Source organism: Mastigoproctus giganteus, chromosome 10 (assembly GCF_048544385.1).
Source record: "Mastigoproctus giganteus isolate SK-2022 chromosome 10, ASM4854438v1, whole genome shotgun sequence".
In the NCBI taxonomy this organism is placed as follows: domain Eukaryota; kingdom Metazoa; phylum Arthropoda; class Arachnida; order Uropygi; family Thelyphonidae; genus Mastigoproctus; species Mastigoproctus giganteus.
In genome coordinates this window covers 190,749,399-190,776,859 of record NC_143584.1, presented here as the reverse complement: position 1 = coordinate 190,776,859, position 27,461 = coordinate 190,749,399, and the positions used below count along the sequence as shown (strand labels likewise).

The following is a 27,461-nucleotide window of genomic DNA, read 5'->3' as shown; positions in this document are numbered from 1 at the left end:
AAATCCTGTCCTAAAGCTAGCTTGCTCTTTCGGTTGATTCTCATGAAGTATTCTTTCTAATCTGTTAGTAATGACCCTTGTGAACAACTTGTAGATATGGGATAACAAGCTAATTGGTCTATAATTTCCAATTTCTGATTTATCTCCTTTCTTATGCAGCAAAACTATGATTATGATTGCATTATTCCACTGCATAGGCATCACACCTTTTCTAATGCACTTTGTGAAGAGCCTTGCCAGTTTTTGTGTTATGTCTCTTCCTCCCAATTTTAACAACTCTACAGTAACTTCATCTTCCCCCGGGGCTTTCCGATTCTTCATTTTCTTCAATGCATGTTCTACCTCATCAGGAAGAATATCGGGTATGTCGTACGTGTTTCTACTTTGCAATCCATCTTCCCCACTGCTGGTATCATTCCCTCGCTCCTTGTATAATTCTCTATAGTAGTCTTCTGCTATTTGAATTATGCCTTCTCTGCTGTTTATAAGTACACCGTCGCTATTCTTCAGTTTCAGTATCATTTGTCTTTCTGTGTTCCTGCTCATGGCTGCTGATTTAAATCCTTTGTTTTCCCTTAATGCTTGTTCTACTTTTCTTGTGTTAAATCTTCTTATGTCCTCTCTGAGTCTCTTTCTAATGGCTTTGCATAACTCAGTATACTCAATTTTCTCCCTGTCAGTGTTTTTCTTGCTCTTCATTTGTCATCTTTGGTTCATCATGACAAGTGTTTCTTGACTAATTTTTTCTTCTTTGGATTTCTGTTTCCCTATAGGTTTCTTGGGCTTTATCACTTTCAGAAAGTTGTAATATTCCTCGTCGATATCTTGGTCCTGAGAAGTCTGCAGAAGCTCAAACTTGTTCTTAAGTTCCAGTACATACTGCTTTTTCTCCTCCTCTGTTATTTCAAAGACCTTTGTATTATTTACTCGAGTCAGTTTTTTCCTTTCCTACATCTATATCAAGTGTACATCTTACCATTCTGTGATCACTTCCAACATTTACCTTATTCAGGACGGTAACATCATTCACAATATATCTTCTGTTAGTGAGGATGAAGTCGATTTCATTAGTTGTTAATCCATTCGGACTCTTCCATGTCCACTTTCTGTTCACCGTTTTCTTGAAAAAAGTGTTCATTACTGACATTCCTTGAGATTCTGCAAATTCCACAAGTCTTTCACCTCTTTTATTTCTTTCACCAATTCCAAAATTTCCTATAGTTTCTCTTTCTGCGCTGTTTTGCCTTTTTCCAACCTTAGCATTGAAGTCCCCCATAATAATAGTGTAGTGGGTTTTCTGCTCATCTAGAAGACTCTCAATTTCAGTGTACATTTCTTCAACCTCTTCATCATCATGGCTCGATGTTGGTGCATAAATCATTATAATCTTTAGCTTGTACCTCTTAGAAATCTTGAGTATTAGTCTTGACACCCTTGGTGATGTACTTTTGAATTCCAAAATGTTGTTTTTAAAATGGACCAGAAACCCAACTCCACCTTCACTCCTTTCACTGTTTACATTGGTGTACAGCAGATTTCCACTTGATAAACTTATAAGTGATTCATTTCTTCTTCTTGTTTCAGCCAAACCGATGATATTCCAATTCACATTTTCTAATTCCTTTTCCAGCTCTAATATCCTGTCTTCACCGATGAGTGATCGTACATTATAACAGGCCAAGTTCAATTTCCGTGCATGGCAGCCTGGTCGTACCCAGAGATTCTTAGCACCCTCTGCCTCCACTCTGATCCTCTCGCTGCCGTAAGAGGGAGAGTGAAAGCTGCTGGAGACTAAGGGCCATTTGTATTGTTGTGCTCTCATTGCTGGAGGGTTTGGTCTTTTCCTCTTCACGCTGACCAGGCGTCTTGAAGAGAACCACTCTACACGTTCGTTGCCACCTAAGTGACGTAACAGGGCTTACCATCGAGAAGGTGTGCATGAGTGGATTTTAGGGAGGCAGACCAACCGGACTTCTCCTAAATCTTCTGTAATAGAGAGATATTGGATCCATCAGTGTTTTAGGCTGTGTCTGATAACACACAGGATACCTGTTCCCCTCTAAGCCCCTGGAGATGTGCAAATGTATCCCCAATTCACAAAGGGGGATCGATGGGTGACACGGGTAATTACAGACCAGTTAGTTTAACTTCTGTTCCGGGTAAAATGATGGAGTCGCTGGTTAAAGATGTATTGCAGGATCATCTAGACAAGACTGCAGCAATAATTCAGACACAGCATGGGTTTGTTAAGGGAAAGTCTTGTCTGACAAATTTGATAGGATATTATGATGTGGTTACAAAGGAACTGGATGCAAAAAATAATTTTGATATCATATATTTGGATTTCAGGAAAGCTTTTGACACTGTTGCGCATGGAAGACTATTGTACAAATTAGAGCAGAATGGTATTAAGGGTAAGTTGCTACAATGGATAAAAGGATGGTTAAGTGGGAGAAGACAGAGGGTGGTAATCAATGGGTGCTACTCTTCTTGGACTAATGTTATTAGTGGAGTCCCACAGGGTTCGGTGTTGGGTCCACTGTTGTTTTGTATATTTATCAATGATATTGATGAAGGAATATCAGGCTTAATGTCGAAGTTTGCAGATGATACAAAGGTTGGCAGGGTTGTTAATGACAGTAATGGCAGTGTGCTACTGCAACAGGATCTAGATAATTTGGGCAGATGGGCTAAGAAGTGGCAACTGAAGTTTAACCTTGACAAATGCAAAGTACTGCATATGGGTAGAAGTAACCCCAGAGAAACGTACCAATTGTGTGGTACTACACTTAAGGTGGTAGAAAATGTAAAAGACCTGGGAGTAATTGTGCAGGCAGATATGAAGTTTTCTGAGCAATGCAGACAGGCTGCCAGGGCAGGTCATGGAGTTTTGTCAATGATATATAGGAATTTTGCTAGCAGGGAAAAGGAGGTGATTATCCCTCTGTATAAGGCCACGCCTTGAGTACTGTGTACAGGTCTGGAGGCCTCATTTTAGGAAGGATGTAGATTTACTTGAGCGTGTACAGAGAAGGGCAACAAGATTAGTGAGGAGAATGAAGGGATCCTCTTATCAAGAGTGGCTTAAGCCTCTGCAAATTGCAGCGGCTGGAGACTAGGCACCTGCGCGGTGATCTGATTGAGGTGTATAAGGCCTTGAATGGGTTCAGCACGCTGAATTCTGATGGGATCCTTCCACTTGTTCAGATTACGAACCTAAGGGGGCATAAATTCAAATTAAGAAAAGACAGATGTAGATTGGATGTGCCGAAATTTGCCTTTAGCCAGCGGGTGGTTAATTGCTGGAACAAACTTCCATCTGTCGTTGTGGAAGTTGATAGGTTGAATAAATTTAAGGAGGAACTGGACAGGCATTTGGAGGGAATGGTGTGATATTTTTTTTTTTTTGGCTGATGCTGCATAAGCTCATACATTTGCTTTCTTGCATCACATGCCACTACTACTACTACTCCCAGTTCTTTTTCATTTTCTACCACCCTAAGTATAGTACCACACAATTGGTAAATTTCTCTGGGGTTACTTCTACCCACATGTAGTTCTATCCATTTGTCAATATTAAACTTCAGTTGCCACTTCTCAGCCCATCTGCCCAAATTTTCTAAATCCTGTTGCAATAGCACACTGCCATTACTGTCATTAACAACCCTGCCAACCTTTCTATCATCTGCAAACTTTGATATTAAGCCTGATATACCTTCATCAATATCATTGATAAATAGCATTAGTAGAAGCATTTGATGCAAGAAAGCAAGCTTATGCAGCATCAGCCAAAAAAAAACCTTCCACTCACTCCCCTCCGTTCATAAGAAATACCTGTCCAGCTGAGCCTTAAATTTATTTAGGCTATCAACTTCCACAACAAGGGATGGAAGTCTGTTCCGCCAACCAACTACCCGCTGGCTAAAGGCAAATTTCCGCACATCTATCCTACATCTGTTTTTCCTTAATTTGAATTTATGCCCTCTCAGGTGATTATTCTGAGCAAGAGGCAGAATTCCATCAGCATTGAGCATGCTCAAACCATTCAGGGCTTTATACACCTCTATTAGATCACCTCGCCGGTGCCTAGTCTTACAGACACTGTAATTTGCAAAATTTAAGCCTTTCTTCGTAAGAGCAACCCTTTGTGCCATTCACTAACCTTGTTTCCCTTCTCTGTACTCGTTCCAGCAGCTCTACATCCTTCTTGAAATGAGGCCTCCAGACCTGTATACAGTACTCTAGGTGTGGCCTGACCATTGCCTTATACAAGGGAATAATCACCTCCTTATCCCTGCTAGAAAAATTCCTATATATCATCAACAATACACCATGAGCTACTCTTGCAGCCCGTCTGCACTGCTCAGAAAACTTCATATCTGCCTGCACAATTACCCCCAGGTTCTTTTCATTCTCTAACACTGTCAGTGTAGTATCACAGAGTTGATACATTGCTCTGGGGTTGCTGTTTCCCATGTGTAGTACTTTACATTTGTCAATGTTGAACTTCATTTGCCACTTCTCAGCCCATGTGCTCAACATTTCCAGATCCTGTTGCAGCAGCATAGCGTCAGTAGTGTCCTTAACAACCCTGCCAACTTTTGTATCGTCCGCAAACTTGGAAATTAAGCTTGATATACGATCATCAATATTATTTATAAATACAGAAAACAATAGTGGACCCAACACTGAACCTTGAGAGACTCCGCTGATAACATTAGTCCACGATGAGGTGTCTATTGATTACCACTCTCTGTCTTCTCCCCCTCAACCACCTCTTTATCGATAGCAGCAATTTGCTTCCAGTGCCATACTGCTCCAATTTGTGCAGCAGTCTTCCATGTGCAACAGTATCAAAAGCCTTTCTAAGATCCAAGTATATAATATCAAAGTTATTCCCTGCATCCAGTTCTTTTGTGACTGCATCATAGTATCCAATCAAATTGGTCAGGCAAGATTTCCCCTTAACAAAACCATGCTGTGTCCGATCTATAACTGAAGTCTTGTCTAGATGATCCTGCAGTGCTTCTTTAACCAGTGCCTCCATTAATTTTCCTGGAACTGAAGTTAAACTCACAGGTCTATAATTACTTGTGTCGGCCTTTGAGCCTCCTTTGTGAATTGGGGTCACATTTGCACATCTCCAGTCCATGGGTACTTCCCCTGAGTCCAAGGAAGCTCTCATAATTAAGGCTAAGGGTTTGCTTACTTCCTTTGCTGCCTCCTTTAATATAACTGGATAGATCCCATCCATCCCAGGTGCCTTTCTTGTGTTTATCTTCAACAATTTCTCCTCCACTTTACTCTCAGTCATTACAAGATTATCTAGCTTACTGCCAGAGTTGAAAACATCTCTGGCATTCCCCTCGATGAATAACTCCTCATGTATGATGTCGATGCAAAATATTCATTTAGTTTGTTAGCTACCTGAGCAGGATCATCAACAGTTGACCCATCGATATCAAGTGGACCAATCTGATTCATCTCCTTCCTTCTAGAGTCTACATAAGTAAAGAACTCTTTGCTGTTTTTCTTTGCATCCTTTGCCAAAGATTTCTTGTAATCTGCCTTCACCTGCCTAACCTCCTTTGTAACTTGGTTACAGACCAGCTTATATCTATCATAGGCTTCTGTGTCACGTGTTAATTTATATGTATCCCAAGCATTTTTCTTCTCTGCCATATGTCTCATTAGTTTATCTGACATACATTTAGGCCTAAACCTTGAACAATATTTCTTAGTTGGTATGTAAAGCCTAGTAGCTTCCAAGATAAGTTCTTTGAATGCTTCCCATTTTTAATTTGCTATTGGTAACATCATCGGTTGGTCCCACTGTATAGAATTGAAATACTGTCTCAGACCATCGTAGTCGCCTTTACAAAAGCAATAACCCTTCCCTTTATCCCTGATAGTAGTTACCTCTTTGAGTAAATCTCACTTCAGCACACTGTGATCACTGCCACCTAGTGGTTCCTCTATCTGCAGATTCTTAATGCATGAAGAATCACTACTGATAATCAAATCAAGAGTATTACTCCCTCTAGTAGCCTCCCGAACATGCTGATGTAGAAAACAATCATCCAATAAATCCACAAAAGCCTTGCTAGTGTGCGAGTGACCAACCCACAAATTCCAGTCAGTATCTGGGAAATTAAAATCCCCCATTATAAGACTCTCTGATTTACTGGCCCACTCTATTTCCCTGTACAGTTTCTTATTATACTCATCAGAGTCATTAGGCCTATAGCACACTCCTACTCTCAATTTTGATCTTCCAATGCTTATGTCACACCAAACTAACTCAACACTGCACTGTCCAGCGATGTCGACTGGCTTCACTTCCTTGGATTTTATGTTTCTTAACTAATATCATAACCCCTCCTCCCTTCCTATCCTGTCTATCCTTTCTGTAGACGTTGTACTCCCCAAATGTCTGTGTGACACCACATCTCTCATATCCCAACAGTATCTGCCTTTGATGTTTTGAGCAATACCACAAATTCATTAAATTTATTTACCAAACTCCTAGCATTGGTGTACACTCAAGTATACATGCACCTGTTCTTTTTCTTAGCTACCCTAACACAACCCATGTGTTTACTTGTACTGCAATGACTCGCAGCAGTCTCTGAAATATCCTGCACCTTGTTTTCCAGGCTTCTGCTCATTGCAATAGAAGCAGTGCAAGAATCACTTTCACCTCTGCCAGTGGCTACTGTTAATCTATTAGTTCTTGTATCCTCCCAAACTAGCAGTTTCCGACCCACCTAACACTGCCTTGATAGCATCAGCAAATAATCTTGCACCCTTTCTATTTAAGTGTATCCCATCCCTGTAGAAGCAGTCCCTTCTGTTAACAAGTACAGACCAGGCTGAAAAAAATTGCACAGTCTTTCCAACGCCGAACTGATCGACAAGGCTCTCATCATATACTCCCTCCTTTCGTGTCTGGGCAGATTGCAAACACTGTCAAATTCAACCCTAATTCACGGCTTTTTTTCAACAGTGGCCTGTACTTGTTAAGTAATTCTGCCGGTCTCCTACTCTTAATATCATTAGTGCCAACGTGTACAACTATATCGCCTTTTGTGCCCTTAAAAGATGATATCCGCTCTACGTCATCAACCTTTGCCCCTGGTAGACATACCCTGGTCCTGTTCCACCTATCCTTTTTACAAAGCATGCTCCCCCTTTCCCTGACAATAGGTCACCAACAACTACTAGTTCCTGTGGGACCAGCGCGGAATGTGCTGGTCCCATATACAAAACAACGAGCACAACACCGAACATTGTCAGACTTCACTAATAACATTAGTCCACGAAGAGCAGCATCTGTTCATTACCACTCTGTCTTCTACCGCTGAACCACCCTTTTATTCATTGTAGCAACTTACCCTTAATACCACTCTGCTCCAATTTATACAGTAGTCTTCCATGCACAACAGTGTCAGAAGCTTTCCTGAAATCCAAAGTATATGATATCAAAATTATTTTTTGCATCCAGTTCCTTTGTAACTACATCATAGTATTTAATCAAATTTGTCAGACAAGACTTTCGCTCAACAAATGCGTTCTGTGTTTGAATTATTGCTGCAGTCTCGTCTTGATGATCCTGCAATGCATCTTTAACCAGTGTCTCCATCATATTACCTGGAACAGAAATTGGTTTGTTTTTTTTTTTTAGGAGCATTAGCAACTAAGGCTGTATTACTCTGAGGATATGCGGTGGTCATTCCCTGACCTTTCCGCATCCTCCGTGTTTTGTGATCATGGGCTTGAACCCCGGTCTAATCAAGAAGCGTGTGCTACGCACGGCTGCTCCTGGCTACGGAGGCACCACCCAAACAGAAGTTAAACTAACTGGTCTGTAATTATTCGTGTCACCCTTCGATCCCCAATTTTGAATTGAGGATACATTTGCACATATCCAGTCCATGGGGACTTCCCCTGAGTCCAGGGATGCTCTCATAATTATGGCTAAGGATTTGCTTAGTTACTTTGCCGCCTCCTTTAATATAACTGGATAGATCCAATCCACCCTAGGTGCCTTTCTTATGTTTAACTTCAACAATTTCTCCTCCACTTTGCTCTCAGTTATTACAAAATCATTAAGCACCCTGTTACAATTTGATAAACTTCTGACATTTTCCTTGCCTAATAACTCCTCACGTATGAATTGTAGATGCAAAATACTCATTCAGTTTTTCAGCAACCTGAGCAGGATCATCAACAGTTGAACCATTGATATCAAATGGACCAATCTGATTCATCCCCTTCCTTTTAGAGTTTATATAGGTAAAGATATCCTTGCTGTTTTTCTTAGCATCCTTTGCCAAAATTTCTCGCAATCTACCTTCACTTGCCTAATCTCCTTTGTGACTTAATTACAGACTAGCTTATATCTGTCATGGGCTGCTGTGTCACCTGATAAATTTTTATGCATCCCATGCATTTTCCTTCTCTGCTGTGAGACTCATTTGTTCATTTGACAACCATTTAGGCCTAAACGTTGAACGATATTTCTTAATCGGTATGAAAAGTCAAGTAGCTTCCGCAATTAATTCCTTGAATGCTTCCCACTTAGAATTTGCTGCTGGTAGCATCATTAGTTGGTCCCACTGTACAGAATTTAAAAGTGTGCTAACTACTTTTAAAAAGTGTGCCACCAACCAACCGGGTGGTTGGTTGGTGGAACAGACTTCCATCCCTTGTGGTGGAGGTTGATAGCCTAAATAAGTTTAAGGCTCAGCTGGACAGGTATTTGGGACGAACAGAGGGGTGAAGTGGAAGTGGGTTTTTTTTTTTTTTTTTGGCTGATGCTGCATAAGCTTGCTTTCTTGCATCAAATGCCTCTACTAATGCTAATGCTACATCACACAGAGGATTGCCACCCCTTTGTGTTACCAGGCAATGCTAGATGATAGCATTACCTAGTAACTCAATATTCTCATCAACTGGTGCCATACCACCATTTTGCTTATTGGAGGCTCAAAGTGGCAAAACCCATGTTTAGTCTCCAGAACAAAAGCTCCAGCAACCTCCATCATTTCCATCATACAGTATGATTGATGTCATTTGAGGTTATAAGGGGGCATCATGACAAGATCCAATTTTCCTTGCATTTCGAGGATACAGCTCTAAAATCATGTTCACAGGGTAGCAATTAGTTAGTTCACCAGACCAAACCTATTATTAATTACCTAGGAGCATCCATATCAGCTATTGTATAATCTTGCTGCATCTACTCTGCCAGATAGTGACTTTAGAAAGTTTGAGTAGTGTGTAGGGGATAATTTTTGAGACCATGTTATGTCAAGGAACTGGGTATATTCTTGCTGTGTGTACACTATATCCAAAAATTTCATTACTCCCCATATCATGCCTCCCTTCTACTTTTACTGTAGTACTGAATACATCATGAATGGTTTTGTTCTTTTGGGCAAACTAACAGAACAAACTTAACTTTGAAAAGATCTAATCCTCCAAAATACTTTCTCATTCATTTCACAAATATATGTGGTAGAAGCCCCATTTACTTTTTTTTACCAGAATCACAATTATCGGTTTCTTCGACCATTGCTCTTCTCAGTTCTGATTATTTGCTCTATGACTTCTTTTGCTTCGTCCCATCTTTTTGACCTTCTCTTGCTTAAACTCTCTCTCCCTCTCTCTCTCTCTCCCCCCCTTCCACCTCACTCACTACCTAACCCGTTTTCTGTCAGATTCTTCTGCTGCCTCTATCATTCTCCGAACTCCACTAATCACTTGGAACACTTTGAAACATAACTTTCCCCAGTTCAGCTTCCCTAACAGTGAAGTCAATAACAGGCACAATAGGAGGGATTATATGCTGAAGCCTTGTAGATTAGCTCAAGACATGAAGAAATCTGGGGCTTTTGGGGGGAAATTTCTATCACCTTGGCCTGCACTTTTAGGTAGAAGGAATCTGTTTTGTAGAGACGGGATACTGCTGGTAAGGACAAGTAATGCTGACATAATAGGGCTTACGGAAATGTGGAGCCACTTGGAGATAGGGAATGACGAGTTTCAGTATGGTATGCATAATGTATTTAGGAAGGAGAGGGAAGATAGAAGGGGTGGTGAGGTCATGCTTCTCATAAAAAGCACCCTGAGTGTGATGAAAGCTTTTCGCTGATTCAGATGTTTCGCATGGTAGTATACAATCTGTATGGTGTGAGATAGTTGGAGGCAAAGGTATAATGAGACTGGGAGTAATCTACAGGCCAGCTGATTGTGAAGATTATGATGAGAGCCTTTATATGCAAATGGAATGGGCAAGTAAGCACCAGTGTCTTATTATGGGTGATTTTAATTTGCATCCAATTGATTGGAGCAAATGGGAAGGAAACTCCACATGGGGGACAAAATTTTTAAATCAACTAGATGATTGTTATTTGTATCAACATGTCAAGGAAAGTACTAGGGAAAAGAATACTCTAGACTTCATCATCACCCATGAACCAGATGAAATAATAGGGCTGACAGTACAGGAACCAGTAGCAGGAAGGGATCACGGAGCTCTACGGTAAACGATGAAGCGAGAGAGGTAGCAGTAGTTAAAGGCAAAGGAATGAGTTATAATTTCAGGATAGGAAATTACAATGGCTTAAGTTGCTATATGGCCTTTATTAACTGGGTAGATATCTCACAGAGTGAATACAATTGAATTATGGTATACCTTTAAAACATTAATCATAGAAGCCTTGAATGCTTATCTCTCTATACATTAAAAAAGTTTTCCTCCTAGTGATATTTATTCAAGCCAGTGAGAGAAGAGGGCAGGGCAGTTACATCACTACAAATGCACAAGTAAATAATTACATTGTTGTCTTCCACTGAAAGACAACTGCCTCCATAATGTTCACTAATCTCATGCACGTGCTTCTTGATTAGACCGGGATTCGAGCCGATGACCACCACATACGGAGGATGCGGAAAGGTCAGGGAATGACCACCGCATATCCCCGGAACAATATGGCCTTAGTTGCTAATGCTCCTAAAAACCAAATAACAATCAAACAAATAATGCTCTTTCGGATGTAACAGTATTCCTCATGCATTATGGAACCCGAAGCAAAAGGCCTTCTCCTAACTGACCTACGTAAAAGCAGGTAAATATTTACGTGGTGATATTTATTCGACCTTGAGAATGCTGCATGGTGTGGTAGCCAATAGAAGAAGGATGCGGGTCATGTGGTACAAGTGGCCGGGCCAATTACGTCACTAGAAATGCACAGGTAAATAATTACATAGTTTGATTTCCTGTAGATATCGATCATGGTGTTTGGGTAAATCGGCACCTCTGGTTTCCCACATCTGCATCATCAGTACTCTTGTGATGAATACAGAACCTCTGTAAAAGTCAGAAAAGTGTTGTGTGTTGCATGTGTAGTTTACTGTTTGGTTCTGTTGTTTGTTGCTGGCTTCTTGGCCGCAGGACCCTAGTATACCATTAAAAAAATACTCCACGAGGAAGATTCCAAGTTGGATTAATAAGTAAGTTGCCAGATTACTTGAGCAGAAAAAGACGGCATGGAAAAGTTAGAGCAATAAAAAGTACTGAAGCCTATAACAGCTATTAATTGATCTGTAATAATGTCACAGAAAAGATTAGGCTGGCAAAGGCAGATTATGAGAAATCACTGGAAAAGAGAACAAAGAGTAGGGATAAGGAACTCTTCACATATATAAATGCAAAGAAGAGAAGAATAAACTAGATCGGACCCTTATGTAATTGATGTGGGATAGTATTAGATACCCCAGCCAATGTTGCAGATGAACTCAACTGAGCACTTTAGAGGAGACTTGATTGAGGTTTTTAAGGCTCTGAGAAGCATAAGTAAAATCAGTGAGGGTGAAATTTTCATGGTTATAAATGATTCTAGAACCAGGGACCATAAATTCAAGTTATGGGGGGAGATGTTTAGACTGGATTGCAGGAAGTTTTATTTTAGCCAGCAAGTTATAAATTACTGGAATAAGTTACCTACATGGGTAGTAGAGGCTGACAGTTTGGGGAAATTCAAAGGTCAGCTGGATAATTACCTACAGGAGGAGGGAAACACATAGGTTGTCTATTTGCTTTTATCTTATTAATTATTTATTTTTTAAAATTTTCTTCTTGTTGTTATTATTTTATTTTTAATAATGAAAATAGCAATAAGAGCTTAATTGACGGTACTCACCTCAATTGATCTGCTTAGTTACATGGTATTGAAGTGGAAATGAAGTTTAAAATAAGTTAAAATAAATAAATATGGAATTGTTAAAACCTGTAATTAAAATTTGCTCAAGGAAGAAGAAGTGCACTGCCTTGTCCCTGGTTATCATTTATAAAATATTAATATGAGAACAAGGTGAAGCCAATAGTCAAAACGAGCGACTTTCGTGTAAAACGTCTTCGGTTGGCAATGATAGGAGAAAAGATATTATGTATTTAAAGAATTCCTATGTTCCCATAATGCATTTTGAGACGTGGGATCCTTACGTGTGTACAGTTCCAGACTGGTAAAAGGTTGGTTGGCAGTTTCGTGTTTAGAACATTAAATTTAGTGTTATGGTGACACCATTCTATGACAAGTGCCTCGTGTTGGAAGATTTTATGACTAGATCCTAATTTAATAATTGCAAAGGCTGAATCGATTAGGGGATTGTGGTTGTGAGAGTGTACGTGTTGTGTAAGTTCGGTACTGGCCTGATTTGTTCTGAAGCTATTATGATGGTAATAAGCACGTGTATTGGAAGTTTTTGTGATTCTGTATTTTGCAGTAGTGCTCCCGATGTAGCATTGACAGTTAATTAAATATATAACGTTGTTGATGTCACTTATTGGATATTCATGTGTCTCTTTATATGTATTAAAGATGGTTCCTAATTTATTGTACAAAGAAAATATTAACGTTATGTCTGTATTGGCAAACACTTGGTGAAGCTGTTTGGCGAGTCCGCTGTGGCAGGGGAGGACAATGCGTGTGTTCCATTTGTTGTTCTGTTTGGTGCTATGATTATGTGGGTTATTGACATTATTTCTTGCAACAGAAATTGTGTTGGATTAGATGAGAAGGGTATTTTCTGGCTATGAATTTCTTTGTAAGATGTTGTAGTTTGGTGGATAAATCGTCCTGCGAAGAACTAAACTTAATGGCATTGTAGATTTGATTGTAGAGAACAGACTTTTTTGTACTGAGTGGGTGATGTGATTGAAAATGCAAATATTTTCCTGTGCATGTCTTTTCTATAGATTTTGGTTCCTAGTCTGGTGCCCATTTTATATATTGTGAAGTTAAGGAAGTTGATTTTATTGTCACTTTCTATTTCAAGGTTATATTTTATTGAATTTAATAAAAAGATTATCAGTGGTGGCTCTGTTTCCTCTTAATAATACGCCATCCGCATACCGCATGTAGAGCTTAATACCGGAAGGAAAAGGTTGGAGTACTTGGTTTTCGATCGTGGCTAAGTAGCTTTCTGATAAGGGAGCTGAAATTCCTAATCCCATAAAATTAGGATCTAGTCACAAAATCTTCCAACATGAGGTGCTTGTCATAGAATGGTGTTGCCATAACACTAAATTTAATTTTCTAAACACGAAACTGCCAACCAACCTTTCACTCGTCTGGAACCTTACGCAAGTAAGGTTCCCACATGTCTCGAAATGCATTATGGGAACATAGGAATTCATTAAATACATAATTCCTTTTCTCCTATCATTGCCAACTGAAGATGTTTTACACGAAAGTTGCTCGTTGTGACTATTGGCTTCACCTTGTTCTCATATTAATATTTTATAAATGACAACCAGGGATGAGGTAGTACACTTCTTCCTTGAGCAAATTTCAATTACAGGTTTTAACAATTCTGTATTTATTTATTTTAACTTATTTTAAACTTCATTTCCACTAGAATACCATGTAAATAAGCAGATCAATTGAGGTGAGTACTGTCGATTAAGCTCTTATTGCTATTTTCATTATTAAGTTGATTACATAACGGTACATTAAGAAGCTCTATAAATCATCTAAGTGTTATTTTATTTTTATTATAATTTTTTTTAGTTTATTTATTTATTATTATTATTATTTATTATTATTATTTTATTTTTTTGGCTGGTGCAGCATAAGCCCATAGGCTTCTTTGCACCATGTGGCCATTGCTAATACTAAATACTAACCCTTAAAAGTACACAGTTGAGGTGAGTGGTCCTCTAGGCACCTCTGATCACAACTTGGTGATGGGCTTTTTTCCAAGTCTTTCTTTAATGGTTGTTCTCAGCCTCATGTTGTTTGGAATTACAGGAATATAAAATAGGATGATCATTGAGATTTCTGTTCTTCTTTTCCTTGATTAGATTATTGTTTTAATTGTGATGTCCATGTGTTGCTGAGATCATGGTAGTGAAATTATTCTTGTATTGATGAAATCTAAAAATCTTACCCTTTATCGAAACTAGTTTCCCAATGAGTATGCTAAGACCGTTCAAGAAAATAACGTTGTATATGGCAGTAGGCTTACATCGAAATCTGTGGTTTATTTTCTCCTTACACTAAAGCTTGCAACAGTTATAAAGCAGTTATTAATCAGTTCAGACTAGATTTTGAACAGACCAAAAGTAGAAAACTTGCTTCTTGTCCACATGGTAGTTGAGCATTCTGGTCTTTTGCCAAAGCTAATGGCTGCCAGTTTTGCTTATCTATACTTCCACCTCTGTTAAAACCTGAGGTCTCCTCAACTAAAGATAAAGTCAACTTACTAGCATCCTGCATTTCTTATAATACTTGTAATGATGATCTAGGTAAACAACTTCCTACCATTTGCAGTATACTCCATTCAATGTCTGCCATGGTCTTCCGTCAAAAGGATGTCAGAAGAATTTTAAATGATTTTGATACCAAAAAAGCTGTAGGTCTTGATAGTATTTCTCAACTTGTTCACAGAACCTGTGCTTCTGAGCCTACTCCTGATCTGTCACATTTTTATACTTTTTTATTCCACTGATGATTTTCCTCTGTTTTTGGAAACTTGCTCATATCCAGCCAATTACTGAAAAGATGACAAATTCCTTTTATACAGTTATCATCCCATTGCACTTACCTCTACTCTTTTCAAATTAATGGAGAAATCCATTAATTGCCAACTCATAAACTATCTTGAAACCTTCTATCTGATCAATGATTACCAAAATGGATTCCATCAGTGTCAATCAGTTGGTGATATTTTGGCTTATGTTACCCATCTATGGACAAATTCAATGGAAAGGTTTGGTGGAACTGAAGCAGTTTCTCTTGACCCTAAGGCTTTTGATCCTGTTTAGTATAAAAGTTTTCTGAACAAGCTTCCATCTCATGGATTGTCAACTCACTTTCTTTTTTTTTTTTTTTTTTTTGCAATTGGGTATCCAGTTTTTTTTTTTTTTTTTTTCCCTCTTTCTGCAGGTGATGGTAGATGGTTCTCTGTCTTCTAATTTTTCCACTAATGCTAGTGTTTCCCAAGGTTCAGTTCTTTCTATGATCCATAGTTTTGCATATGATAGCACATTACATTCCACCTTCCAGTTTGAAAAAACCTTACCCTGCACAGTTTTTGGCTAATTCCCCAGTGAGGTAAAAATAATGCAGTTAATTTCAGAGCTTCTAAAACTCAGTTCCATCTTACACCTTACAGAAATGGATTCTATTGCTCCTATGATTATCTTTGATCACACTTCTATTTTTAGACAAAATCATATATTAGCATTTACTCTGACTTCTAATCTTTCTCTTGGCATAAGCACATCACAAATACTGCTTCCTCTGCATCTAAAAACTGAGTTTTCTTTTGGCGTTACTTCTCTTTTAAACAAATACTCACAAATCTACCTTATAATGGAATACTGTTCCCACATCTGGGGCAGTGCCCCAAAACTCAGGCTTCTAGACTCCATTCAGAAGAGAGCAGTCAGGTTAATCAGTGACCTCTTTCTTACAAAGTCTCTCCACTGTCATCAATGTTCTCTTTCTGCTGCATGCCTGTTTTATGGATACTTCCACAGACACTGTTCTACTGAATTGGCTTTTGTAATCCCCCTCCTCTCTTCCAGACCAGTTCAAACATGCTGCAACTAGTCAGCATCCATTTACTGTCAGACTTCAAACTCACAAAACCAACTTTTCTTCTTCTTTATTTATTCCTTCAGCTTTGGCTTACTGGAACAACCTTCCTTCACATGTATTTGCTTAAAATTACAAACTACAGAAATTCAAGTCCAGTGTTAACAAGTGCCTTCTTTCTGTCTTTTCAATTAGTACCCACATGGTACTAAGTGAAGACAGAAAGTAAATTGAACATTCATCCAAAACCAATATACCACCATTAATGATCCCAGAACATTTTTACAGTTGAAATGGATGGTGAGAAGAAATTACAAAGGCACTTGTAATGAGCTGACTCAAGACAAGGTTGACAGCACTTTATATGTCTGGCTAACTTGATAAGCATAGGACTAAAAAGCATCAGAAAAACACTTCATAGATTGGGTTACTATGGTCATGCAGCTGCTTGCAAGCCAAAGCTGTCTGTGAGAAATGCATTTCACCACCTACCGTGTTATAGGGAATTACGAACCACAGGACAATATAGCAGTTGTAGAATGTGCTGCAGAATGATGAATCATGCTACGCAGTGCAGGCATCAGTAAACTGCATCTATTTGTGCTTATGCCCAAAGAACATTTTCACCCAGATTGTATTGCACTAACACTAAAGTTTGGTGGTGGTAGTGTATTGAATGGGCCTATTTTATATGGGATGATTTGATACACTGCATTGTAATTTTATTCCAGATGAAACAATGAATGCAACTATCTGTTATGCATTCTGAACAAGTTTCCCTTACCCAAATTGTGGCATTTCTTTGTAGAGGGACTGTATTTGTTTCGGAATAACAGTGCACCATGTCACAAACCACATCCAGTCCAACTGTGATTTGAGGAAAATAATTAGTGACTGTAATTTCTAGCCCAGATACAAATCCATTTCACATCTGGATTAAAATCCTTTCTAAAGGAATAGAAGATCTACACTACTCTCCTTTAGTACGGTTGTACTTGCATGGTAATATGGTGAAGAGCCCCTACCCTGCTCTTCATCATATTCTACTATGGATATGAGGAGGAGTAAAGTGATGTACAAAGCAATGTTCAGAGCATGATACCTGCTATATAAATGAGGCCAGGAGGAGGCTTAGAAATCATATGAGTAATATATGCACATCAAAGTTTGGAGACTCAGCAATAGCCATACATTATTGAAAAATATTTTATTCCTATTATATTTTTTCTATTAAACTGTAGGAAAAGTAAAATGGGTCATCAGATTGGTCCCCCATAATATTTATGTCATACATGAGGTAGTGACCAGTAATGTTGCCATTGGCTTAAAACATGCACCTGCAATACTGGGCTTAACATTATTAGAGATGAAGGGATTAGAATCTCCTCCCCACTATCCTCAATAGTGGGGAGGAGATTCTAATCCTCATGGTCAAGGCTCTCCTCCCCACTATCCTCAATAGTGGGGAGGAGAGCCTTGACCATGTGAGTGGAATTGATGGGTTGATAGATGCATCATCAGCGAACTCCCATTATGCATTGGGCAGATTATTCTTTTATTTAAAAAAATCACTTATTGTTAATAGAATGTGGTTGATAAGGATGGTACTGTTTATTGAAAGCTAATCAATATTTTGTTTCATGATTTTTATTTTTATTGGGTTTTAAGACTATTTATGCTTTTCAAATATACAGTACAGGAACTTCCTGACTTACGTAAGGGTTGCATTCCACGGAACACTACATAAGTCGGAATTTTCTCCATGCTTGTGCAGCACTCGCAACTGTGCTCACTGAATTGGTTGAATCAAAAAAGAAATGTTTGATGAACATGTAAATAAAATTATTTATTGTATTTATTCAATTTATCTCATGCGTAGGAAAAATTACAAAAGTGTGCAATTGAAAAATATTTCAAAATTATAAAATTACAAAAAAAAGAGGAGACAGGCATAACATCAATAAGTTTTACCTCTTGAGCATTGTTGCCAGAATCGATGTCTTCAGCTGATAAGTTGACCACTCAACCTTACAAAAGAACATATTAATGGATGACTGGATGGTGGCTTTTTTATTTCATCGTAGATTTCTTTGTAGCAAGCAAGCATATCATTCACCCCTCTGTTAACTTTTAAGAATCATTCGCTGTCAGGATCCATCTTCTGATATCTCTCCATTGCCGGTGCAATTTCACGAAATGCCATTGCCATCTCTCTGGTGATGAAGCATCTCGGCTCCTCATTCTGTTCATCTTGAGCTTCATCAGCATTTTCTTCTTTCACTATCGCTGCCTGCAAGTCAATAAGTTCTTCATTAGATAATTCCTTCTCTTCTTCCTCTATTAACTCCTCCACATCTTTGGCATCAACCTCCAACTGAAGTAGCTCTGCAACCTTTACAATCTTATCTGTAACCTTTTCATATGATTTGCCTTTTTCAAATCCTTCAAAGCCTTTTACGTGCTGTAAGCATATTTTCTTCCATGCGCCATTTAAACAACTTTTAGAAATTTCTCCCCAGGCCTTATTAATGTTTAAGATGCCGTGGTAAATATTATAAGATTTCCAAAAGTCTCTTAACGTAAAAATTTTCTCATCGTCTACTGCAGAAAATGCCTGAGCAAATGTTGTGCGTAAATAGTATGTTTTTAAATTCGAAATAACACCGTGATCCATAGGTTGGATGAGTGAAGTCGTGTTTGGCGGTAGAAATATGACTCTTGTGTTCGAATTGAAATCATCTAGATGTGTAGGATGTCCAAGAGCATTATCTAATAGAAGCAAAATCTTGAAAGGAACATCACTGTCTTTACAATATTTTTCAACCTCTGGAATGAAGCAGCATTTAAACCAATTCTCAAAGAGAGATATTGTTATCCATGCTCTCTGGTTCGATCGGAAATGCATGGGTAGGGCGGCTTTATTGATGCCCTTAAATGCGCCGACTGGGCTAGCCGGGTGGGTAAAGTGCCTGCCTGGCAACCCAAAGGTCGCGGGTTCGAATCCCGCCTCGGGCTTGGATCAAAGTACTGCAAAAACGTTGGGAGGTGCATTATGGCCACAGAAGCCGATGCGCCAACAACTACCAAAAAAAAAAAAAAAAAGATGCCCTTAAATGCACGAGGATTTCCAGAATGGTACACAAGCATTGGTTTTAATCTGTAATCTCCCGCTGCATTAGCCCCAAGCAAGAGCGTGGTCCTATCTTTTGACGCCTTGAAACCTGGCATTGTATTTTCCTCTTTGGCAATGTATATTCGATCCAGCATTTTTTTCCAATACAAAATTTGCTGTGTTGGATTAGCCACCTTCATCAATAATTTTTTCCAACACATCACAAAATTTCTCTGCAGCTGCAGAATCGGCACTGGCGACTTCACTGCATACTTTAATGTTGTCAAAACCAGCACAGTGCTTAAACCTATTAAACCACCTGTTGCTTGCTATGAACTTGGGTTGGGGTTCGCCATACTTATCCTTAATATCTTTATATCTTTATCCTTAATATCTTTATCTGATTTTCCATCCATATTAATAACAGCTGTTCCATCTTCGTTATAGCACCTGAACGCTGTGTTGTGATCACTGTCAATCTTAAGTGCATTGAGCCTTTGACATGTTCTTTTATACATGCACTTTCCTTTAAAATAGTATTCACTGTTGAAGTAGTGAGACCTAATTCTCTTGCAGTAGATGACAAACTTTGTCCTGCTTTGTACTTCTTAATCATTTTCATCTTCATTTCTAAATCAATTTTGTTTCGTTTCTTGGCACTACCACCACTTGCCCTTTTTGTTGGTTGCTTTCCCTTCATCATTATAATGGGTAAATAGGAATGAAGAGAAGTTTCTGAATATTCGTTTTTTATATGATTGAAGATTTCAGTGAAGGGGAACACATTTCACCATAATAGCGCAAAAACCCACACAATTGCAGTTATTGGTATTATCGTAAATGCAATAAGATCAAGTTTACTACCAATTTATAATTAGATGCACTAACAGAAAAGCCCAATAAATCGGAAAGTGCAAATTGTTTTGTGGTCATGACCTCCAGAAACGTGCTTTAGAAAAATATCAAAAAGGCATTCAAAATTGATTCTTATAACGGGAACATATGATAACGATGAAAGGGTAGTGCAATTTCCATTATAAATATGACCTTTTAGAGAGATAAATAGCTTAGTAATATAATGAAATTTAACTTCCAAGGACTTGGAACGAATTACAAAAAAAAACCCAATGTTATTGGGTTCACGGTACCTCCATTTATTCCTACAGGATGCAAAATACGTTTGCACTGGCCGGCAAAAACTTACATAAAGTCGAATTTCCGTAAGTCGAGTATTACGTAAGTCAGGGAGTTCTCGTATTTTTATTTTTGTCACGTATTTTAATAAATTTTATTTTTAACACTGACTTTAGTATTCACTCTCAGTTACTTTAATAGTCTGGTTAGCAAACCTTCAAAAAATTTTTTTATGTAAAAAATGTTTGACATTAATTGCTTGCTGCTTTAAAAATATTTTGTTAAATCTTAAATGGTGAAAATAATAAAAACAATTAAGTATTATGAAAGAGTTTTAGTTTGTAATTAAAATGTGCCTGTTGAAAACCATTAATAGTAAGATTTTATTCCAGGCTGCCTACTGCTCATACCTGTTTTAATGTGTTGCTATTACCAGAATACTCCTCCAAGAACAAACTTCATGAAAGGCTCTTGAAAGCTATCAATTACTCTAAAGGATTTGGAATGCTTTGATCTCACTGTTTTGTAATAGGATGACTAATATCGCATTTTTGCTGTTCCTTTAAGGAGTGTGGCTCTGTACAGTTTTTTTTTTTTCCCTTTATTGTGTTGTACCCTATCTGTACTACTAGTTCACAGATTTTCTAGAACAAAGATCCCAGGTCATTCTACATTTTGATGTTACAGATGTACAGTTACATTTAGCGTTTAATGTAGCCACCGGAGTTGTGACTGACTGTGCTAAGTGGCTTCAGTACATCACCATATACAGTACAGCACTCTTGGTGACACCTTGCCACAGGAAAAATAAAAATTAAAAAAAAAAAAAAAAAAAGCTTCATTATGTCATTGCGTGTGTGTGTGTGTGGTGAGCATAGCCATCAGTCAAGATACAAGCATGAAAGTGAAAACTTACCATGGTGCCACAAGTTTATAACAGCTAGGTCTTTATCTTGGACTGTTTTCACTCTTACTCTGGAAGCTTATTTTTTTAGGGAAGACACTAATTTTTTATTATGCTGGGGGAAAAACTGGAAAATTGGCAAGTAATAAAGTTCTGCAAAATGTGACATTTTTATGAGTTTCATTGCTTTATTTAGGGTTAGATTTTTTACTGTTGATGGCTTAAAAAAACTTGTGTCTTAAATTTTGTAGTGTTAACTATGATTGTTATTTCACTAAAGGACGAAATTTGTGTGTATTGTGTAAGAAAGTTGTAAATGAAAGATTTTTTGTTATTGAGTGCTGTTGATTATCTTGGTGGTAACGTTATTAATAAATTTCTTTTAAGTATCTTGAATAGTTAATGTGCCAAATTTAATTATCTTCCCAGCAGATTTACAGAATTACAAATATGGCAAATCATCAAATTTACATGTTGTAGGCACTCTAATTTTCTATCTAAATTTAGTTCTTTCATTTTCACACCATGTTAAGTCAGATGTATATAAATAAGCGGCATCTTTTTTTTTTTCTTTTAATTCTTGGCTAAACTTGTTCACCAAAGACTAGTGGGGCATCTGATTAGAAGCACAGAGAACTTTTAAAAAATGAAAATATGTAACCCTCCAATACAGTAAAGTAAAAGTTTGTATAAGATAACTGTGATTTTTTTTTTTTTTTATTGGGGCATAAATATGGAGGGGTGGTTTTTTGTATGAAGTATAGAATATGTGTAGTATAATTACTCTTACAGTATATTTATGTTAGATACGGTATTAATTATATCTTGGCATTTACTATTATGTATTCTGTACAGAGGTGGCATGACTTTAATGATTATTTAGCTATGTATTCCTAAATTGTATATTTGAGAAAAATATCATGTTGAGGGAAAATGTTTTAAGCATTTCATGGTGTATTAATGCTCTCTTAAAGTTTGATAGTTAATCTTCAAATCAGTTTTGTAATGCTGTGCTAACAGATATTCATATATGCTATCCTTGTACACACCTTCCTTTTCCCATTACCTCTGTAACCTATTTCTAATATATGTTATATTTCCCTCAAGAAACCTGGTTCATTTCCACAAAATTAATGATAATGCATTTAATGTGGCCTCCATAGGTGTGACTATCTGTGCTAAGTGGCTTCAGTACATCACCATACACAGTGCATCACAGTGCTCAATTTGTGGCTGCATATGCTAATTCATTAACCATACAGTTTCATTTAGGTTATTATACAAGTCATAGTAAAGTTTCTGTTTTAAAAGACATTCTGAATGTTAACATTTATCCGGAGTGCTGTTTGAGAATTATTCATGGGTAAACCTAAAGCTGCCATTCTGTTTCAAAAATATTGAGTTCTATGAACTATTTAACATGAAACTTTTCATATTATTACTTTCGGAGGAATACATTATAAACGCAGAATTCAATCAGATACATTTTACATTCTTTTAAATCCTGTCTGGCAAGTTTTATGCTCTGTTAGTTTCAGAATGCCTCACAGTCATTTACTTGGTGGACATGAAAGCCTGGTCTGAACATCAAGCCATTGTGCTAACTTTTTCATTCTCTCTCTGCAGTGTTAGGATTATTGATCTCTGTGATAACTTTCACAAAGAAGAAATAGTGGCCATGACCCTGAAATTTTCAAAAACTGCTTGATTTCAACTGCTAGTGATGGCACTGAGCATTTCAATTACTAAAAACATCTTTTTTAGTGTTGAATGCTTGTAGAGTAGTTGAATTTCTTAAAAGTAACATGGTCTCATAGTATCTATTATGCCATAATGACTGTTACATAATTTTATTTTCTTTTTTCAATTGCTGTTAAATCTATACTATTTTCATTTGATAAATTTCCTTTCTAGAATATGTCCCAGTAAAAGTTACCCTTATTTATAATGACTCTGTATATATAAAGTATATATCTGAAATGTGTAAGAAACTACAAGGATATGGTGTTATCCACTTGTAGGCAGTTCATAAATCATGAAGTATTATGTAAATTGTTTATTTATATTGGTGCTGATATATCTAAAAAAAGTGAAATGACATTGACATTGAATATATTGAAATGCTGGAGTGTTTATATTTATTTTTGAGAGAGTAAGTTAAGCGGAATAACTTACAATCCTGAACTTTAGGCCACATTAAAAAAATATATATATGAAAAAACTTTTTTTTTTTTTTTTTTTTACCTCAGTGATGTTTTGATTGTCATACATTAGTCACTGCTATACTTTACCTTTACATAAACAAGTGTTTTATTAACCATTTGTATTTGAACTAACAATGGCAAACTTTGTACAGCTGTAATCACTTGTAAACTTTGTTTTATCCAGTCATCGGTTATGTATTTTGCCAATAAAAGCTAGTAGCTTAAGACAATTTTTTTAACCATTTATTTCTAAAAATTTTTCTTTCAGCTTTAAAATTTGTGTCAAGACACTTGAAGAATAACTGTTATAAAATATTTTAAATGCCTGATTCTCGTATGGATAGTTGACCTTTCTTGCTTCATATTTTGCAATCAAATTAGCATTAGCAAAGGCACATGATGCAAGAAAGCAAGCATATATAGCATCAGCCAAAAAAAAAAAAAAAAAAAAACATTTATTTCACCCATCCACTCACTCCAAATGGTTGTCAAGTTCTGCCTTGAATCTATTTAAGCTATCAACTTCTACGATGACAGATGGACGCGTTTGTTCCAGCAATCAACCACCCGCTGGCTAAAGGCAAACTTCCGCACATCTATTCTACAACCGTCTTTCCTCAATTTGAATTTATGCCCTCTCAGGAGATTATTCTGAGCAAGAGGAAGAATCCCATCAGCATTAAGCATGCTCAAACCAAACCATTCAAGGCTTTATACACCTCAGTCAGATCACCTCGCAGGTGCCTAGTCTCCAGACACAGTAATTTCCAAAACTTAAGCCTTTCTTCGTAAGAGCAACCCTTTGTTCCATTTGATAATCTTGTTGCCCTTCTCTGTACTCGTTCCAACAGCTCTACATCTTTCTTAAAATTAGGCCTCCAGACCTCTGTACAGTACTCAAGACTGAAATAAAGGCCTGACGTACCGAGTGGTCAGGAGCGAGAGCCATAACACGCGTTCCATGAGTGGATCGGGGTTCAAGCCTGTGACTACTAAATACGATAAATATTGGGTGCCTCCGTAGCCAGGTGGGCAGCAATAGTACGTAGCACACGCTTCTTCATTAGACCGCAGTTCGAGCCCGTGACCACCAAATATGGAGGATGCGGAAAGGTCAGGGAATGACCACCACATATCCACGAAGCAATATGGCTTTAGTTGCTAATGCTCCTAAAAAAAAAAAAAAAAAAAAAAACAGTACTCAAGTTGTAGTCTGACCATTGCCTTATACAATGGGATAATCACCTCCTTATCCCTGCTAGAAAAATTCTTATATATCATTGACAAGACACCATGAGCTACCGTCTGCACTGCTCAGAAAGCTTCATATCTGCTTGCACAATTACCCCCAGGTCCTTTTCATTCTCTACCACTGTCAGTGTCGTACCACAGAGTTGATACGTTACTGTGGGATTGCTGCTTCCCATATGTAGTACTTTACATTTGTCAATGTTAAACTTCATTTGCCACCTCTCAACCCATCTGCTCAACTTTTCTAAATCCTGTTGCAGCAGTGTACTGTCATTAGTGTCATTAACAACCCTGCCAACCTTTGTATCGTCTGCAAACTTGGACATTAAGCCTGATATACCATCATCAATATCATTTATAAATACAGAAAACAACAATGGATCCAACACTGAACCCTGAGGGACTCCACTAATAACATTAGTCCACGATGAGCAGTGTCCATTAATTATCACTCTCTGTCTTCTCCCACTCGACCATCCCTTTATCCATAGCAGCAATTTGCCTCCAATACCACACTGCTCTAATTTCTGCAGCAGTATTCCATGTGCAACAGTATCAAAGGCATTTTTAAGATCCAAATATATGATATCAAAGTTATTCTTTGCATCCAGTTCCTTTGTGACTACATCATAGTATCCAATCAAATTAGTCAGGCAAGACTTTCCCTTATCAAAACAATGCTGTGTCCGAGCTATAACTGAAGTCTTGTCTAGCTGATCCTGCAGTGCTTCTTTAACCAGTGCCTCCATTAATTTTCCTGGAACAGAAGTTAAACTCACAGGTCTATAATTACTTGTGTCAGCCTTTGATCCTCCTTTGTGAATTGGGGTCACATTTGCACATCTCCAGTCTATGGGTACCTACCCTGAGTCAAGGAAGCTTTCATAATTATGGCTAAGGGTTTACTTACTTCCTTTGCTGCCTCCTTTAATATAACTGGATAGATCCCATCCACCCAGGTGCCTTTCTTGTGTTTATCTTCAACAATTTCTCCTCCACTTTACTCTCGGTTATTACAATATTATCTAGCTTACTGCCAGAGTTGAATACACCTCTGGCATTCCCCTCCCTGAATAACTCCTCATGTGTGAATGTCGATGTAAAATATTCATTTAGTTTGTTAGCTACCTGAGCAGGATCATCAACAGTTGAGCCATCGATATCAAGTGGACAAATCTGATTCATCCCCTTCCTTCTAGAGTTTACATAAGTAAAGAACTCTTTGCTGTTTTTCTTTGCATCCTTTGCCAAAGATTTCTCGTAGTCTGCCTAACCTCCTTTGTGACTTGGTTACAGACCAGCTTATATCTATCATAGGCTTCTGTGTCACGTGTTAATTTATATGTATCCCATGCATTTTTCTTCTCTGTCACATGTCTAATTAGTTCATTTGACATCCATTTAGGTCTAAATCTTGGACAATATTTCTTTGTTGGTATGAAAAGCCTATGCTTCCCATTTTGAATTTGCTGTTGGTAACATCAGTTGGTTCCACCGTATAGAATTTAAATACTGTCTCAGACCACCATAGTCACCTTTACGAAAGCAAAAACCCTTCCCTTTACCCTTGATGGTAGTTACCTCTTTGAGTAAATCTCACTTCAGCACACTGTGATCACTGCCACCTAGTGGTTACTTTATCTACAGATTCTTGATGCATGAAGAATCACTACTGATAATCAGATCAAGAGTATTACTCTCTAGTTGCCTCCCGAACATGCTGTTGTAGAAAACAGTCATCCAATAAATCCACAAAAGCCTTGCTAGTGTGTCTGTGGCCAACCCACAAATTCCAGTCAATATCCGGGAAATTAAAATCCCCCATTATAAAACACTCTAATTTACACTCACACTCTATTTCTCTGCACAACTGCTCATTATACTCATCAGATTCATTAGGCCTCTAACACACACCTATTCATTTTTCCTTTCCCAGCGCTTATGTCACAGCAAACAGACTCAACATTGCATTTTCCACCAACATCAACTGGATGCACTTCCTTAGATTTTGTGTTTCTTAACTAACAGCATAACCCCTCCTCCCTTTCTGTCCTGTATATTCTTTCTGTACATTGTAATCCCCGAATTCCAATTCTGCACTGCTTATGTCTGTGTGACACAGTGTCTCTGATATCCCAAAAATATCAGCCTTTGATGTCTTGACTAGCACTTCAAGCTCATCGAATTTATTAACTATACTCCTAGCATTTGTGTACATGCCCCTCTTTCTACTCTTAGTTACCCTAACACAACCCATGTATTTACTTGTTCCACTATGACTCCCAGCAGTCCTGGAAATTCCCATTGCCTTGCTTTCCAGGCTGCTGCTCAATTGCATTTCTATAAAGTAGTGCAAGAATCACTTTTACTTCTGCCAGCTTCTACTGTTAATCTATTAGTCTGTATATCCCCCCAAGCTAGCAGTTTTCCAACCCACCCAACTCTACCTCGATAGCATCAGCAAATATTCTTGCACCCTTTCTATTTAAGTATATCCCATCCCTGTATAAGTAGTCTCTCCTGTTAGCAAGCACAGACCAGGCTGAAAAAAATTCTATCCCTTGAGCCTTGCACAATCTCTCCAAGGCCGAATCGAGAAGGCTCTCATCATATACTCCCTCCTAACGTGTCTGGACAGAATTGCAGACACTTTCAAATTCAACCCTAACTCTTAATATCATTAGTGCCAACGTGTACAACAATATCACCCTTTGTGCCCTTAAAGGATGATATCTGCCCTACAACGTCAT

General features: G+C 37.9%; 1 protein-coding gene across 1 annotated transcript in view; it reads left to right on the top strand.

Moving 5' to 3' along the window:
• Positions 1-21,187, top strand: part of Ube3a (ubiquitin protein ligase E3A) — a 229,840-nt gene extending 208,653 nt beyond the window's left edge. Inside the window, exon 10 of the mRNA XM_090383626.1 lies at positions 20,745-21,187. Coding sequence (XP_090239752.1) covers positions 20,745-20,865 — 121 coding nt within the window. The 3' untranslated portion in view covers positions 20,866-21,187. The remainder of the gene's footprint in view (positions 1-20,744) is intronic.
• Positions 21,188-27,461: the final 6,274 nt, after the last annotated feature.